The 18422-nt window shown below is 42.4% G+C and overlaps 1 protein-coding gene across 1 annotated transcript; it reads left to right on the forward strand.

Annotated features, from left to right (window-relative positions):
* The first annotated feature begins 6732 nt into the window (after positions 1-6732).
* LOC124150707 (alpha-amylase-like) lies at positions 6733-17197 on the forward strand. The gene is made up of 8 exons (XM_048402245.1): positions 6733-6807; positions 7347-7495; positions 10304-10458; positions 11296-11640; positions 13552-14306; positions 14818-15009; positions 15736-15955; positions 16873-17197. The coding sequence occupies exons 1-8, from the start codon at positions 6780-6782 to the stop codon at positions 17111-17113; spliced, it is 2085 nt and encodes a 694-aa protein (XP_048258202.1). The 5' UTR covers positions 6733-6779; the 3' UTR covers positions 17114-17197.
* The last annotated feature ends 1225 nt before the right edge of the window (positions 17198-18422 follow it).

The raw sequence follows: 18422 nt of genomic DNA on the forward strand, positions 1-18422 counted from the left end.
GATCACAAGGGGTTCATGGGGTTTTACGAGTCCCTCGTTAGATGAGCAGGAGGAACACATGAAACTCCATGTACCCCGAGTGATGCTGCTACAACGAATATATCTTACCGACAAGTCATGTTTAATATGACATTGGAAAATATATAAACACATTCAAAATTGATAGAAAACAGATGTTCGATTGAGCTGAAGTTTTACTTGTGATTCGGAAAAAGCGTGCGGCCTTTTGCTTCGAAGTGGATATAAGGGGTGTATTCTGGCTCTCAGAAGTCCACGTGCAGCCTGTCTTGTTCGTGTCGAAGTATAAGCGATATATTCTCCCGCTGAGAAATTTATTTCCCTCCAAAGCGGGATATTTATACGTAGAAATTTATCAAGATCACGTGGACCAATGAGACCTCATCATTCTGACATGGAGGTATGATCATTGTATTTATACTTTTCAAAAATAAAAGCTGTTTATTGGGGTACATTTCCAGTATAAGCATGACTGGCATGTGGATGGTGAGGTCGCAATAAATTAAAAGTTGGAGTTTGATTGATTTTTTAAAAATATGGGAGACGCGGGGCATTTTATTTTTTTATTTTTGAACTATTTAAGGCATCAGTGTACAAAGAATGACGAACGGTGCGATTCACATGCATCATGCCTGTTCAGTAGGGCTACGTGTGTGGAGTATTTCATCAAGTATTTTGTTGGTTCATTTTTGTTTTAAGCCGCACTCAGCAATATTCCAGCTATATGACGGCGGTCTGTAAATAATCGAGTCTGGACCAGACAATCGTGATAAGTGTACGAAGATAGAAAAACGCGTAATTGTTCTCGAGGAAGATTCGAACAGATTCGAATATGAGTGAGTGAGTTGGATTTAACGCCGCTTTTAACAGTATTCCAGTTATATCACGGCGTGTCATCTTAATGTGGGAGGAAAGCCCGAAGGGATGCAGGTCTCAGGCGTTTACCACTTCGATGAAACCCACGAGCACGGGTATGGTGCTCACAAACCTAGAAACATAATCGGGGCGAACCGGGATTCGAACCCACGATCATAGGTTTCTGGCGTGCCGAAGGGACGCAACAACTCTGCACAGCGAATCACGGCGCCTTAGACGACTGGGCCACCCGTGCCCCCGATTCGAACATGAACTTGGACTGGTTTACATTGACATAGCCGCACTTACTTAAACATTGGAGAAACTTCATGATCAATCCGTACAACCCAGATAAAGTCGAAGCTCTACAGTCGATAGTCGTCGATACGATCTGACGTTTTACCAAGTGAGAGAAGGGCGGATTGAGACGTATTGAGACTTTCACAGACTTTCACAGACACTGAACCAGCACCACCAAGATCATACCTGGGATCGCTCGGACATTTTACGAGCTCACCGTGTAGGTGTCAAGAGTTGGCAATCGTAGGTCACGACCATTTATTGCTACATTTGCTGTATTGGAAGACACAATTACAGTCCTGACACTCAGATAGCTATAAAAATCTAATGGTTCGACCGACCTTGGAAGTAATGTTATTAGCGAGCACAGAGCTAGACGTATCATCGCATATTTAAAAGAAATGGACGCCTAAAGATAAGACCAATGGATTCATATCTTACTTAAACAAACTGACCAGCTACCCAACTGATCACCAGTTAAACAATATATTCGCAATAGATGTAGGTTTTGATCAGCATGTAAATAATGTGACATAGGACAGTGAGTCAGCGATAGCGACCCCTGCTCAGGAGTCAACTTCACGAAGCGCACATAAAACATCACAGCAGGAAGTCGGCCGGGCAAATGATCAACAGTATCGATGTCCTGACATTTCAAACAGTATTCAAGTTGGATTTTTTTTTTGGGGGGGGGGGGGGGGGGGGTGTTGTTTAACGCCGCGCTCAGCAATATTCCAGATATATGACGGCGGTCTGTAAAAAATCGAGTCTGGACCAGACAATCCACTGATTAATATCATGGGCATAGACCCACGCAATTGGGATCGATGACATGCATCATCCAAGTCAGCGAGCCTGACCCCTCGATCCCGTTAGTCGCCTTTTACGACAAGCATAGTCACCTTTTACGGCAAGCATGGGTTGCTGAAGACCTTATCTACCCCGGAATCTTCACGGGATTTCAAGTTGGATCCCAATGTGGCTTTCATTGTATTCCTTTAAAGTTTATATCTTGGAACATTGATGGTCTTACTAATAAGTTACAGGATAAAGATGCACTGGATTGTTTAGTTCAAATTGACCTCATCTGTCTGTGTGAGACTTTTGCTGATGTTTGTAAGGACCGTGAGTGTCACTTTAGTGCGGAGTGTTATTGTCAGTTTAGTGTGGAGCATCAGTATCAGTTTAGTGCGGAGCGTCAGTATCAGTTTAGTGCGGAGTTTCATTGTCAGTTTAGTGCGGAATTTCATTGTCAGTTTAGTGCGGAGCGTCAGAATCAGTTCAGTGCGGAATTCAAAAACAGTTTGGCGCGGAGCGTCAGTATTTGTTTAGTGCGGAGCGTCTCCAGCTCTATCGGCTTGCAAACCGGCAACACGCACATACAAGCACGCACGCACGAACGCACAGGCGGACGTCGCTGTATGATTGAAATGATCTTGAACGCGACCTGAAGCCCTATTTCAGTTTCCACCCTTGCCAAACTAGGCAGGAATTATGGAGTTACATTTTGGCTGGACTATGCATAGTCCAATCAAAATCGCTCACCGAAATCGAAGTCCGGTTCGTAAAGTGTCATGCAGATTTGGGTCGACTGCAGGATTTGCAAAGCATGTGCACCGCTAACTCGTTGTCAACAGATATTTTCAAAATCTTTTCATGTTTTTAATCAAGGTGATCACGTGATTTGATGTACTTCGCGATGTAAGACTCGTTTTATCACAATATAGATCTTGATTATCAATCAGATCGTCTTTACTGGGCGCCACCGTTTTGTTTGAAGGAAATGCAAGTGATACGAGAGGTTGAATCTGATTGGTCAATAGGAGAGGCATAGAAAGGACATAACTCGTAATAGCCACTGGTGGCGCTACGCTCGAGCCCAGGAGTTCCAGTCTAGTTCGGCAAGGGTTGAAACTGGACTTTTAAAGTCAGTTAACTCTCTTGCCTCGGGAAGATGGATGGCACCAGTGCCCCATACCTCAAGAGAAGAAATGCAGTCAGTCATGTCACAATCATCAGCTACTTCATCTGAGAACATCCACCAACATCCCACAACACTGACGCAGGTACATCTCCCCAAATACACTGAATAGAAGGATGCTGAATGAGTGAGTGAGTTAAAAGTTAAAGTTTCAGCCGTATCGTGACTTTTAAAGGTCATATACAATAAATACATGTAAACTATAAAAACCTGCCAACAACGGACGGTAAAATAACAAGACTCATCACAGATTATGATTCAAAACTCGTCTGGACCCATAAAAATACATCACCTGACAGAACAATACCTTATAAAAAAAGCTATAGACCGCCAGCAGCTGAAGGTAGATCACCGTAAAAGGCGACTAACGGGATCGGTTGGTCAGGCTCGCTGACTTGGTTGATGCATGTCATCGTATCCCAATTGCGTGGATCTATGCTCATGATATCAATCACTGGATTGTCTGGTCTAGACTCGATTATTTACAGACCGACGTCATATAGATTGAATATTGCTTAGTGCGGCGTTTAACAACAAACCAACCAACCAACCAACATTGCTTTGGTAAGACAGCGATTCCAGCGATAGAAGTTCTGAAGTTCGGGAAGGAATGCCAGAGATGTTTTAACCCAAATTCAGCAACTACTACTAGATCTCCGTCAGTGAATATCGTATGCATTGGAATTAATTGCTTTGAACTATTAGAATGTTCTTGCAAATACTGATCACTTCCCCGTAAAAGGCGACTATGCTTGTCGTAACAGGCGACTATAGGGATCGGGTGGTCAGGCTCGCTGACTTGGTTGATGCATGTCATCATGTCCCAATTGCGTGGATCGATTCATTGGATTGTCTGGTCCAGATTCGATTATTTTCAGACCGCCGTCATATAGCTGGAATATTGCTTAAATGTCTGAGACCTGCATCACTTCGGGCTTTCCTCCCACATTAAGCTGACACGCCGCGATATAACTGGAATACTGTTAAAAGCGGAGTTAAACCCGACTCACTTACTCACTCTAAAGTATTCACATGTTTTTAACTGGAAACAGCGGGTAGTGTGAAACAGTGACATTTTCATGGCATTTTAATATCTTAGTTGGTTTGTTTGTCTAGAACTATTTTACAATTATTGGATATTAAAAGGTGTCAGACATTATAGTTTAAAAGTAAAATAAGAAAAATAACATATAAGTTTTAAATACTTATTAAAAAAAATTGAAGGTTGGTGGCAGTATTCTAAGGTTTGTGGTTTTAAGCGTATTTCAATTAAACTGACGTCCAAAAGAAACTTTACCAACTGAAAATTTAAATTTCAGACAAAGTATATTTTTTTCAAGATGAAGTCTATCTAAAACACATAACCTAAATACAGCAATAGTGTTTGCAGAAAATGTTAATCGTCTGTTACATGTTTGCGAGATAACACGCGAAAAAGTGAAAAACACGTGCACCACGGACAACTGCAAATGCACGCGCGGCTAAGGGTATAAACGATTGCAACGGCAAGTCAAACATCCACAGTGATAAACAAAACACACAAAAAATGCCACGACTCACAGTCGAACAACGTGAACGAGCCTTGGGTATGGTACAGATGGGAGCCACCCACGCCCATATTACACAAACCTTCGGTTGCTCCCGTGTTGCCGTTACCAACTTGATGCAACGTTACAGACAGACAGGACGGACCGCTGACAGGCCAAGAACAGGCAGACCCAGACCCAGACCAGGCGTTCCTTGCACCTCCAAAATCGCTTCCTGACAGTGACGTCATCGGCGACAAATGCCTTAGGTCACAGGGTTAGTGGACAGACAGTGGCCAGGAGACTCAGGGCTCATTGAATCAGGGCTTTTAGACCATACAGATGACAGCTATTAATTGACAGCGCAACATCGTCGTCTGCGATTGAGATGGTCCCGGACTGTACGACGTTGGCAATGACGTGACTGGCAGAGGGTTGTCTTTAATGACGAAAGTCGATTCTGCTCACCCGACATGTCCCCCATAGAACACCTCCAGGACTTGATGGATCGCCGTGTTCGACAACGACCACACTCTCCAGCCAACCGGCAAGAACTGATCTTGGCCCTCCAAGAAGAATGGCCTCAAATCCCATGTGACCTCATCAGACGACTGACTTTTTCTGTGCGTCGAAGAGTTTTTGCGTGTATTGAGGCATTTGGTGGTCACACAAGCTACCAATGACTTGTTATTGAACGTGAGCGATTGTTTATGTACTCTGCCTATTGTCCATGATTCTGAAAGCTCGAGTTTTGTACCACACCCAACTTTGGGGGGCTCTGACGTCATTCTCGGTCGCGGTATGATTGTCATTTTCAGTGTTGATTATGTTGATATATTGATCTTCTCAATACACTTTACTTCATGCATGTATGTTTTGTTGTTTCGGAGCAAGAGTGATTTCAAACTCTGGTAAAGTTTCTTTTGGACGTCAGTTTGTATTCGCATTTGGTTATTTTTGTCGAGGATCTGCATTTCAATCATCTGAATAGTTGTCTTGTCATCGCATTGGTTAAGTATAATGGTGGATAAAGAGTCTTGTCTCATTCTGAAACCAGGATGAAACTAGTTTATCACCTGAGCCAAATTCTTAGCTACTCATTGGCATATTTCAAAACTAAGACAGCCCCTACCACCATCACCACCCCTGCACCAATCTGACAACCTTAGTCACAGCACAACACAAACTGGAAAAACAACTGGAAAAATACTAGTCTGGATTTGCTAGTATTATCTCAGTGCTCAATACAAAATGAACTTTACAGGAGGTAATTTGTAGGCACTTTCAACATTCAAAAATAAAACTAGGTCCAAATTGACATTGCAGAAACAGGCTATAGGCATTATGCAAATTAGCCTGGAAAATTGTTATCAAAACAACAATAAAAATAACAGCTATGTTTATGTACATAATAATAATTACATGTAAGTTGTTGTTTGAGAAGGGAATATGTTACTTTTACGTTCTGATATTTTGACGATAATTCACTATCCCACAATGCCACTCACAAATCACTAACCACTGACAAATCACATGCACGTGGGTTTCAAGCACCTGTTTTCACCTGTCTTCGAGGTGTCATAGGTCATGGACATTCACCTTGATCTACCAACACCTGGTTATGCTCAGTTTCACACTAGTCTGTTTTGTTCATATTTTTACACACTTTTACGTGTAAAAAGACATAAAAACCTTTGATACGCTGTATTTGTGTCAAGACCAAATTAGTACTAATTGTGTTGTTTGAATATTTATATATTTTGTATATTAACTGCATTTATTTAAAATCTGAGATCGAAAAAACAGTTTTTTTAATTTCCTTGAGAACTTAAGTACAAGCAGCCACACAAACACACACACGTACATGCACGTCGCTATATAAGTGCAATAACCTTGGACGCGACGTTAAACCCAATTTCACCTCACCTCACCATTTATGGACAAAGGGCACAAAGGAGGATCTGTTGAAATCCTGACAACACCTGAAGAAAGACAATCCATGTCAAGGCTTTCACATTATCTGACTTCTTATCACTTTGAAGATCAGTTAAAAAAGAGACCTATATATACCGAGCCAGACTGCCGAACTACAAAGCACAATGTGGGCGCAATATGGGATTGTCTCAGGTAAAGTGCGTCAATCCATGTCAGATTGAGCATATATTTTTCTTGTTTGTTTTGTGTACAATCTGAAATCTGTTTCATTGGAATATGATAAATTGTTTTCTTTTTAAAGAGTTAAAAGAAAGAGTTTGATGAGTTAGTATGAATATTATATGCTGAAATTAATAGACCCGTGAAGATTCCGGGGTAGAATAGGTCTTCAGCAACCCATGCTTGCCGTAAAAGGTGACTCTGCTTGTCGTAAAAGGCGACTAACGGGATCGGGTGGTCAGGCTCGCTGACTTGGTTGATGCATGTCATCGATTCCAATTGCGTGGATCGATGCTCATGATATTAATCACTGGATTGTCTGGTCCAGACTCGATTATTTACAGACAGTCGTCATTAAGCTGGAATATTGCTGAGTGCGACGTTAAACAATAAACAAAAAAACAAAAACACTGATCAATGAGTGTAATCAGAGCATCGTGTTCCTTCAGGCGACTTGTTGTTAAGAGATAAAATACACATCTTTGAAAACATGTATCATTGCATTTGGTCAGCTCTGCTGGTTCTGTCGGCGAGCGCGGAGTTCACGGATCCCCACTGCAATGGGAAGCAGGTCATCGTGCACCTGTTTGAGTGGAGGTGGCCAGACATCGCCTTGGAATGTGAAAGATACCTGTCTAAGAAAGGGTACTGTGCTGTCCAGGTAACTGCAACTTCAAAATGACACATTAGAAAGCGACTGTTAATTTATTGCAAAGTGACGATGTCTGTGGGACTGGTACTAGGCCTGTATCTCCACCTATAATAACTGACCTGTCCCTAATCATAGCAAGCCTATTGCTATTGCTCTTATCAACATGTCATATAGAGCCCGTGAACATCCGGGGTAAAATAGGTCTTCAGCAACCCATGCTTGCCGTAAAAGGCGACTATGCCTGTCGTAAAAGGCGACTAACGGGATCGGGTGGTCAGGCTCGCTGACTTGGTTGATGCATGTCATCGATTCCAATTGCGTGGATCGATGTTCGTGATGTAAATCACTGGATTGTCTGGTCCAGACTCGATCATTTACAGACCGCCGTCATATAGCTGGAGTATTGCTGAGTGCAGCGTTAAACAACAAACCAAACCAAACCATATACAAGTTTAGGAGGACACAAACAGCTTGATTCTGTACTAGGGTGTACCAACGGGCAAGTTGTGCGTGCGTTAAAGACATCGAGAACGTTGGTTGTGATTTTATACATATTCCTATATACAAGGGGTCTTGTATGGTTATTTGAATGAAAAGATACCACCAAGTCGATGGATGGCTTGCAGAATATACAATTATAGCTAAAATGGATGGAATTATCATTAAACCGCCCGCATGTTATTAGAAATGAGCGGGCCACTGTAACTTGATAATGCCCTCATATTGCATGACGACGGGCCATTATCACGCCCGTTGTTAGTTGACGTCATGGTATAGGGATAGGTGACGTCACTTTCAATAGAGCGTTTTTTCTCTGACGTTTTTGTAAAAGTGGGTCAGTGACATTCGTGTTGATTGCAGTAAATGTTTCCAAGCCGATATTGTTGTTTCTTTTGTCTTATAGCAAATTCCATCCATTTTAGCTATAATAACGGTAACACTAGTTTTCAGGGCATTATCATTTGCAGAAGCCCTCGGTCTTTTCAACCGCCCTCTTTCGTCGGGCAGTAAACTGTTAATTGAAGATCTCGGGATTCTGCAAATGATAATGCCCTGAAAAATAGCGTTACCCTTATAGTATTTACTTTTATACAGATTATATATATAATCAGAAATGGGCTTCACACATTGTACCCATTACGGGAATCGAACCCGGGTCTTCGGCGTGATTAACGAACGCTTTAACTACTGGGCTACCCGACCTCCCCGTATACACTTTAGAGGTCCAGACTATTTGGACAGGAACAGTCTTCCTTGTCAAAGATTATGTTGACAGTATCGCCAAGGATCCCAGACACAAGGATTCGTCACTACATTTTCAAGAGGATACCTGCGGCATGGTATCTCAGTGAGCTGGCACTATAAAATATATAAATCGGCATCAGTCCGGACTAGTACAAGCAGCCACGCAAACACGTGCATGCACGTCGCTATATAAGTGCAATAATCTTGGACGCGACGTTAAACCCAATTACACCTCACCTCAAGAGGATACGAAACGAAAGAAAGGATATCGGGGAAACTCTAATTTGAAACATGAATTTCATGAAGCTTTAGGTTTGACCTCAGGACAGGCATACCGTGTTGATACACCGACGGAGCTTCTAAAAGTGGTAGCTTGATTGTTATGAATAAAATGCCGGAGAAAATTCCTTCGGCACCGAAATGGTAATGGACTACAGTAGTGACCAGGGAAATGTTATCTTGTTATGTTCTCACCAACATATGTCTCATAAAGTAAATCATCTGCCAAGCCACATTGTATATACAAGACACCTGTTGTACATACAAGACACCTGTTGTACATACAAGACACCTGTTGTACATACAAGACACGACACCTGTTGTACATACAAGACACCTGTTGTACATACAAGACACCTGTTGTACATACAAGACCCCTTTTGTACATACAAGACACCTGTTTTACATACAAGACACCTGTTGTACATACAAGACACCTGTTGTACATACAAGACACCTGTTGTACAAACAAGACACCTGTTGTACATACAAGACCCCTTTTGTACATACAAGACACCTGTTGTACATACAAGACACCTGTTTTACATACAAGACACCTGTTGTACATACAAGACACCTGTTGTACATACAAGACACCTGTTGTACAAACAAGGCACCTGTTGTACATACAAGACCCCTTTTGTACATACAAGACATCTGTTGTACATACAAGACACCTGTTTTACATACAAGACACCTGTTGTACATACAAGACACCTGTTGTACATACAAGACACCTGTTTTACATACAAGACACCTGTTGTACATACAAGACACCTGTTGTACATACAAGACACCTGTTGTACATACAAGATACCTGTTGTACATACAAGACACCTGTTGTACACACAAGACACCTTTTGTACATACAAGACACCTGTTGTACATACAAGACACCTGTTCTACATACAAGACACCTGTTGTACATACAAGACACCTGTTTTACATACAAGACACCTGTTGTACATACAAGACCCCTTTTGTACATACAAGACACCTGTTGTACATACAAGACACCTGTTGTACATACAAGACACCTGTTTTACATACAAGACACCTGTTGTACACACAAGACACCTTTTGTACATACAAGACACCTGTTGTACATACAAGACACATGTTGTACATACAAGACACCTTTTGTACATACAAGACACCTGTTGTACATACAAGACACCTGTTGTATAAACAAGACACCTTTTGTACATACAAGACACCTATTGTATATACAAGACACCTATTGTACATACAAGACACCTATTGTATATACAAGACACCTTTTGTACATACAAGGTATCCCCACCCAACGAGCATGTGGTGGTGACGAAGGACTACCCCCGTCCTTGGTGGGAGGTGTACCAGCCGGTCAGTTACAAACTCACCAGCAGGTGCGGTAATGAGGATCAGTTCAAGGACATGGTTTCCAGGTGCAAGAAAGTTGGGGTCAGGTAGGTCGTACAAATATCTCAGTTTGTGTACGTGTACAGATATATCATAAAATTGATAAAATTATCATAAAATGTTTTAGAAGTTATCCGTTAAAGTGGGGGCCACGGTAATTTGATAGTTCCCTTTTTTGTGAGTGAGTGAGGTTTTACACCGCTTTTAGCAATATTCCAGCAATATCACGGCGGTGTACACCAGAAATGGGCTTCACACATTGTACCCATGTCGGGAATCGAACCCGGGTCTTCGGCGTGACGGGGCGCTTTAACCACTAGGCTACCCGACCGCCCCCTTTTTCTGCCTAATGACGGCAGTTATCAATCTTATTGACAAACAAAGTCATAGTTAATTTGCATGCCTGCCTGTGTCGGTACGGCACTTTGTTTTGTTTGTTTGTTTGATTGTTTGTTTGTTGTTTAACGCCGAACTCAGCCATATTCCATCTATATGAAGGCGGTCTTTAAATAATCGTGTCTGGACCATACAATCAAGTGATTAATAGCATGAGCATCGATCCACGCAATTGGTATCGATGACATGCATCAACCAAATCTATGACTCGAGTGATCAATCAGGAGCCTCGAGAGTAAGCTGATGAAAAATGAGTCGGTGATGGCCAGTGCATTTATTTTACAAACTATAGTCATTTAGATGGACGACGGATGGCTCGATACCAGTAATACTAATTATTTGGTGGTCTCTGAAAACCCCCAGTTAATTTCCATCAAATTAGAACTATGTCCAATGATAAATGTTATTAAATATAAAGGTGTGCATATTCTTGTATATGATATCACATGACCTGTAGTGTCAGTCACCCCAACCTTTTCCCGTTTCAGGGTTATCGTTGATGGGGTTATAAATCATATGGCCGGGCTGGGGAGATCTGGAACAGGAACGGCAGGTAGCAGCTTCAACTCCGACAACCTGGACTTCCCTGGTGTACCATACAGGAGAGAGCATTTCAATGACCGCAGCACGTGTCCATCTGGTGACGGTAACGTCAACAACTATGGCGATCCCAATAATGTGAGAAACTGCTATCTCGTTGGCCTCACTGATTTGAATCAAGGCGTCGAGTACGTGAGGGACAAGATCTCTGGCTACTTCAATAACCTCATTGATATCGGAGTGTCTGGTTTTAGGATTGACGCTGCCAAACACATGTGGCCTGCTGACATCAGGTAGCTAACCATCAACCATCACTTGTATGTGTGATGTGTGAGGAAACTCTTTGTGTTGTGCGCTCTGCGCTAAAGTAGTTGATGTTATCTGGTTCAAGAACATTATGTGTAATATCTATATTTGGTTGGTTGGTTGGTTTGTTGTTAAACGCCGCATTCAGCAATATTCCAGCTATAAGACGGCGGTCTGTACATAATCGAGTATGGACCAGACAATCCAGTGATTTATATCATGAGCATTGATCCACACAATTGGGATCGATGACATGCATCCACCAAGTCAGCGAGCCTGACCACCCGATCCCGTTAGTTGCCTTTTACGACAAGCATAGTCACCTTTTACGGCAAGCATGGGTTGCTGAAGACCTAGTCTACCCCGGATCTTCACGGGTCGTTATATGTTTATAATAATGTTGGCATCGTACTGCTGATTACTGTTTTTAGGGATTTTACAGTGGGAGATAAATATACTCTCTTTATAAACAATTGGATGTATAGATTGGGAGGTTTACATGTGAATATTATGCATAAATTACTATTATTGCAGACTCAACTTCCCAAAATAATTTCTTATAGATATTAAATGTAATGAATATGCGCCATGATTTAGTAAGGGAATGAGTATTGCGCCGCTTTTAGCAATATTCCAGCAATATCAAGGCGGGGGGACACCAGAAATGGGCTTCACACATTGTACCCATGTCGGGAATCGAACCCTGGTCTTCGGCGTGACGAGCGAACGCTTTAACCACTAGGCTACCCGACCGCCATGATTTAACAACAGCATAAATTATAAAGTAATATTCATAAAGCATCGTCTTCCTACTTTAGAAAGGACATGGTGATATTGTGAACCCACAGCATGGTCCATTGACTGCTAACAAAATTTCTCATGCCCTCAAATTGAACATGATTGAAATTTAACAGTACCAATACGTATGTAAGTTCCTAAGACGGTTTAACTCTTATGCATAATAATCCATATTTGACAATTTTTCAAAAATTAGGATGAACTTAATGTGAAGTTTTCTGAGAAAACCTATGAAATGCTGGACTAATTCATAGATAACGTCTATACTACCCAAAGTGTACTAAGGATGAAATTTTGATGATATATGAAAAACATCCAATAAATAAGGAATGAAACATCCCGGTACACAATGATTGGGTAATCGCTATAGGACCTCGGTGTTTCAAAAGATGCACACAATTATACGTATTACCTTTTTGTACTACTAAGTGGTGATCCTTAGCAAACTTTGAGTAGTATATGTGTAATTTGGTGATGAGATAGGCAAAGGTATTCATCCCCGCGAGTACCAGGTGTGCTCCCCGTCTTTCTACATGCATGTGTCACTTGAAATCTTCAAGTTTATCAATGCACCGACATCATTCAAGTTTAGCAGAAAGCTGAGTCCCCTCTCCTGATTTACCCACGTTAGCTCGAGATAGAAGAGGCCAAGGAGAGCGCCTCATCTATTTCATATTGTTACCTATGTATAAGGAATCGGTGTGACAAAAACTACAAGACTGTATAACAAAGGGGATGACTTGATATGAGTTTTTCTCAAAAGTTGTTTGATCAGTGTTTCAACATCAAAAGCCTTCGTAAAGTTTTAAGAAAACGTTATATGGTAGACATATCTAAATCAAATACATCAGTGACCAAAAAAACCAATTCCCTGTTTTGTACCATATGTTGCCGATTTTTTTTGTCAGATCAACAATTAACACTTGGCATGGTGCAGGATAGGTCACCTTTTAGTGAACGTTTAGCCTGGTATCATAACCTTTTGATGGTGATTCATAAGCACATGCTTGTTATACAGTAGGAATCGTGCAATGGACTTTGCTATTGGCACAGATTTCCTATGACATTTACTTTGATGACCCATTTACTTTGTGTTTCAGCGCAATTCAGAAGCGGGTGAAGGATCTCCCTGAGGGAGGTAAAGCGTTTTGGGCCCATGAGGTGATTGACCAGAATGATGGCGCGATTAAGGTGGGAGAATACACTTCTTTGGGCTACGTGACTGAGATGAGATATTGTCAAAAAATAGCCCAAGGTGTACACAACTTTGGAGAGCTTGGCAATGTCGTTGACTATGGCTGGGGCATGACACCTTCAGCTAACGCCTTAGTCTTTGTTGATAATCACGACAATCAGAGAGGCCATGGTGGTGGGGGAAATCTCATCACCCACAAAACACCCAGGGATTACAAGATGGCTCAAGCGTTTACACTGGCCTATAATTATGGGTTTGTCCGAGTGATGAGTAGTTATTTCTTCGGAGATGACTCTGATGCTGGACCTCCTGACAAAGACGTTAGTATCAACGCAGATGGCTCCTGTGGTAATGGCTGGGTTTGTGAGCACAGGTGGGCCCCCATTGCCAACATGGTGGCGTTCAGGAACGCTGTAGCTGGCACTGGCATCGAACACTGGTTTGATAGTGGGGACGTCGTCGCCTTTGCCAGAGGTAACAAGGGCTTCTTTGCGATGGCGAAGCAAGGAAATCTGGATCAAACCTTCCAAACAGGGCTGCCAGCTGGAGAATACTGTGACATCATCCATGATTGCCAACAAAAGGTCACAGTGGATGGATCAGGAAACGCCCATATTCACATCAGCAACAACGAGGAACCAATAGTCGCCTTTATTGTTGGTGAGTTTTCGTATTTGTAAAGGAATCTGTGACTTTATGTGACAGGTGACAGGTGACATCAGCATATAGGAGTGCATTCAACTTCAAATAAGGTGAGGTGAATGTGGGTTTACGTCGACGAAATAGCGACGTGCGTGCATGCACGTGTGTGTGTGTGTGTGTGTGTGTGTGTGTGTGTGCTAGTCCGGACTAGTGCCGATTTATAGCGCTAGCTCACTGAGAGTTTAACATGAATACCCCACTCAGACACAGTATACTGACTCCGAGCCGAACAGTCATTGTTTCAGCCCCTTTATGCCGAGCGCCAGACAGGGTAACAACCAGTACCATCTTTAAACGACTTTTGGTATGACGCGGCCGGGGATCGAACCCCGGACCTTCCACTCTCCGGAGGCGGTCTACAAATAAAGTGCAATAGATTATTAGATAGGCCTCAATGTAATTGGACTGTATTGACATAGTTCATCTGTGTGTGTATCTATGCTGAATATATATAGCAGTCTTCTCAAAGGTGGTCCATCTGGCAGCACAGGAGGCGGAAACACTGGAGGGGGAACTCAAGCCCCCGTTACCTCAGGCCCCGTTGTGACACCCGACTATGGAAGTGGTAGTTGGAAACACACAGTGATATTGGTACAGAGGCAGACCACCCCAGGCCAGGATCTCTTCATCAGAGGAGGCATTGACCACGCCCACATGACAGGTGACATACTTCACATGACTTTTAACAATACTCACGCTCTGTTTACGTTGTTTTGTTCACTTACAAAGACGTACATGTATGGTTACTCGACCGAAACATTGATTAGATAACTATATACAAACAAATCATGTTTGCTTAAAAAGTGAGTGAGTGAGTGAGTATGGTTTTACGCCGCTTTTTGCAATATTCCAGAAATATCACGGCTTCAATATATGGGCTTCAAACATTGTACCCATGTCGGGATTCGAACCCGGATCTTCGGCGTGACGAGCGAACGCTTTAACCACTAGGCTACCCGACCGCCCCTTGCTTAAAAAGAGTTTGTATACAAAGTTTAACTCTTGTATCTGATCTTCATATTGGCTTTTATGTATTCTGTTCTATAAAGGATAGGGGGCACGGGTGGCCAAGTTGTGCAGCTGTGCAGAGCTGCGTCCCTTGGGCACGCCAGAAACCTGAGTGTGGGTTCGAATCCCAGTTCGCCCCGATTATGTTACCAGGTTTGTCAGAACTATACCCGTGCTCGTGGGTTTCACCGAAGTGGTAAACGTCTGAGACCTGCATCACTTCGGGCTCTCCTCCCACATTAAGCTGACACGCTGCGATATAACTGGAATACTGTTAAAAACTGCGTTAAATCCAACTCACTCACTCACTCACTCACTCATATTGACTTTTATGTATTCTGTTCTATAAAGGATAACCTGTTTTCACGCTGTGTTCAAGGATGCTCGTCTTCGGTGTCCGGGAATCCTTGTGCTATTCCGATCCGCCACAGGGACCTTGGTTCTGGCCCTCACTTCAGCAAATACAATGCATGGAGCTCAGGAGATAACTACTTGGACTGGTACGGAGCTGAGCCTGGGCAGGGGTCATCTGCCACTGGAACACCTGCACTGTGGACAACGAACACTGCTGGCAGACCAGAGTATAGCAAATACAATACGTAAGCATGGAATCCACTTTGTTCCATCAGAGCACCATTTTGTTATGAGGTGATTTTCAAATTGAAACCCAAACCCAGAAATCAGTACGTTCAGAACTAAATTGAGAAATCAGTTAATGACCACACCCGCGAATAATCAACACATAAGTTCAATCCGATAGTTTATTTCTGTTTACAATAAATAAAAATACAATGGGCCAAATATATGGCAGCAGGCATAAATAACAGCCCCTGAAATTATTGTCCAGTCACTAATGTTAAAAGGGGGGGGGGGGGGGGGGGGTGGGGGTGGGGCCCAATCGTCTAAAGCGCCGCGATTCGCTGTGCAGAGTTGCGTCCCTTGCGCACGTCAGGAACCTATGATTGTGGGTTCGAGTCCCGGTTCGCCCCGATTATGTTTCTAGGTTTGTCAGCACCATACCCGTGCTCGTGGGTTTCACCGAAGTGGTTAACGTCTGAGACCTGCATCACTTCGGGCTTTCCTCCCACATTAAGCTGACACGCCGTGATATAACTGGAATACTGTTAAACCCAACTCACTCACAATCTCACGTAGGCATCATCCCCCTAACAAATACCGAAACTTTTGTAACGATCAAGCATCCCGGGTCCGTTGAACAAATCAGGGACTGATAACTCTAAATGCCCGTACAAAACCATCTGGGAAGCCCCATTCACTGCTGTCCACATCTGTTCAAATCTTGCCCCTACAGCACATTTTTATCACATTTAAATATTTTGCTGCCACTTAAGATTACAACAAATCTGTTTATGCCAAAACCCCTTGCACACAACAATATCAGTTGTAACGTGTGCCTCTTGAATCCCTCAAGGGAGTTTCTATTTTGTAGGTGTGATCACAGGATAGCCTCACAAAAGTCGACATAACGTGTGTGTCTGATATGATTGTTTCACAGTTTCGGGGACCATTATTGGCTTGTGGACATTGACATGGATTGCTCAAAAACAAAAGATGGCTTTTTCGAGTTCAAGTCTGTAGTCAATGGCGGCTGGGAAGGCAACGTCGCTGGGGGATCCTGCAGTGGAGCTGGAGCTGCCACACCTCCCTATTCGAGTAAGAACCACTTTGGCAGGTGTGGTTATCTTAATGTCTTCCACTGGGGCAGCGGCAGCTGTTCTATCACGCAGCTTACCTAACCCAAGTGTTGTGTGAAGGATGGTGCAAACATATGCAGAAGATGATTGGATTGACTTATTTGAAATAAACGCCTATAAAAACAATATTTTTTATTTATCAATTTTACGTTCCCGCAAGTACGGACACACGCACGCATCATCAATACCTTTAGGCTGTGATTTTATCGAAAGACAATAATTAACCTCGAAAAAAATAATAAAAATTAAAGCAAATATATTTTGCATCAAGCTCAAGCATGAAGAAGATGTTTACAAATTTTCATGGGGTCGATTTCTTTTGATCGAAGCTGAAAATCATCTTCCCATCAAAGTGAATCCCTCTGCCATTTCAAACGCTATTCATTGTGGTGAGGTAAAAAATGTGACCCAACTTCATTCCGGCTCCCTCCTTGTGGAGTGTGAAGAAACAACAATCTCTCAGTCTGTTATCAGTTAGACAGTTTGCCAATGTTGAGGTTGTTGTTTCTGAACACACTACACTAAACTCCTGCCAAGGCATTGTACGTGACAGGACCCGTTCCTTATCAGACATGTCTGAACAAGAAATCGCTGCAGAGTTAAAAAATGTTTCGCCCACAGAAAGGAGGATTTAACTATTGAACCAACACATACATGTTTACATTTGCTAGATCTTCTATCCTCAATCAATCAAAGCCGGATTTGTCAACATCGAAGTTAAGGTGTATGTCCCCAATCCACTCTGATGGTTGAGATGTCAACATTTTGGCCAAATCCTATGACCGATCTGTGGTTTGTAAACGCTGTGGGGACAACCATGAGAATACTGATTGCCAACATGCCCCCAATATTTACAAACTGTGCTGGCCTCATCTAAAGTTTGCCCTATTTGGTAAAACGAATAAAAATAATAAAGCAAAGTGCGAAAAACCATCACTTTTGGAGAAGCTATAAAACTATTTTATTCTCAGTAGGAGTGATCTCTTCCCTTCTTTACTAAAAGCTATGACAACGGATGATAACCCCATTTCGTCATGCTTGAATTTAACAAAGGCAAATTTGCCCTCCGATGAAATACTATGTGCTAAAAAATGTACCAGATCCCATCCAGTTGTATTCAGATCAACGCAATAATATTGCTGACCAGACAATGCAAAGGTATACTGCACATCCTCATATTCGTAAACCATGGTTTAATAACGACAGTAACCAAGCAAGAAAGTGGGGGAAGAAGGCGGAAAAAATATTTTTGCAAACATCCTGCTGTTCATAATTTCAATAATGGTAAAGTTACTATTACCAATGCTCGACGTGCTTATTAACGAAATATGCGCCAATCTTGGAGGAACTT

This window comes from Haliotis rufescens, unplaced genomic scaffold, assembly GCF_023055435.1.
Source record: "Haliotis rufescens isolate VD_foot unplaced genomic scaffold, xgHalRufe1.0.p SCAF_25, whole genome shotgun sequence".
NCBI classification, from domain to species: domain Eukaryota; kingdom Metazoa; phylum Mollusca; class Gastropoda; order Lepetellida; family Haliotidae; genus Haliotis; species Haliotis rufescens.

What these genes read in the sequence shown, in the direction of transcription:
- LOC124150707 (XM_048402245.1), top strand. Translation starts at nt 6,780, where the DNA reads ATGTGGGCGCAATATGGGATTGTCTCAG. An exon ending in AATAGTCGCCTTTATTGTTG is followed by an intron (nt 14,307 to 14,817) that starts GTGAGTTTTCGT and finishes GTCTTCTCAAAG; the next exon opens with GTGGTCCATCTGGCAGCACA. An exon ending in TGACCACGCCCACATGACAG is followed by an intron (nt 15,010 to 15,735) that starts GTGACATACTTC and finishes GCTGTGTTCAAG; the next exon opens with GATGCTCGTCTTCGGTGTCC.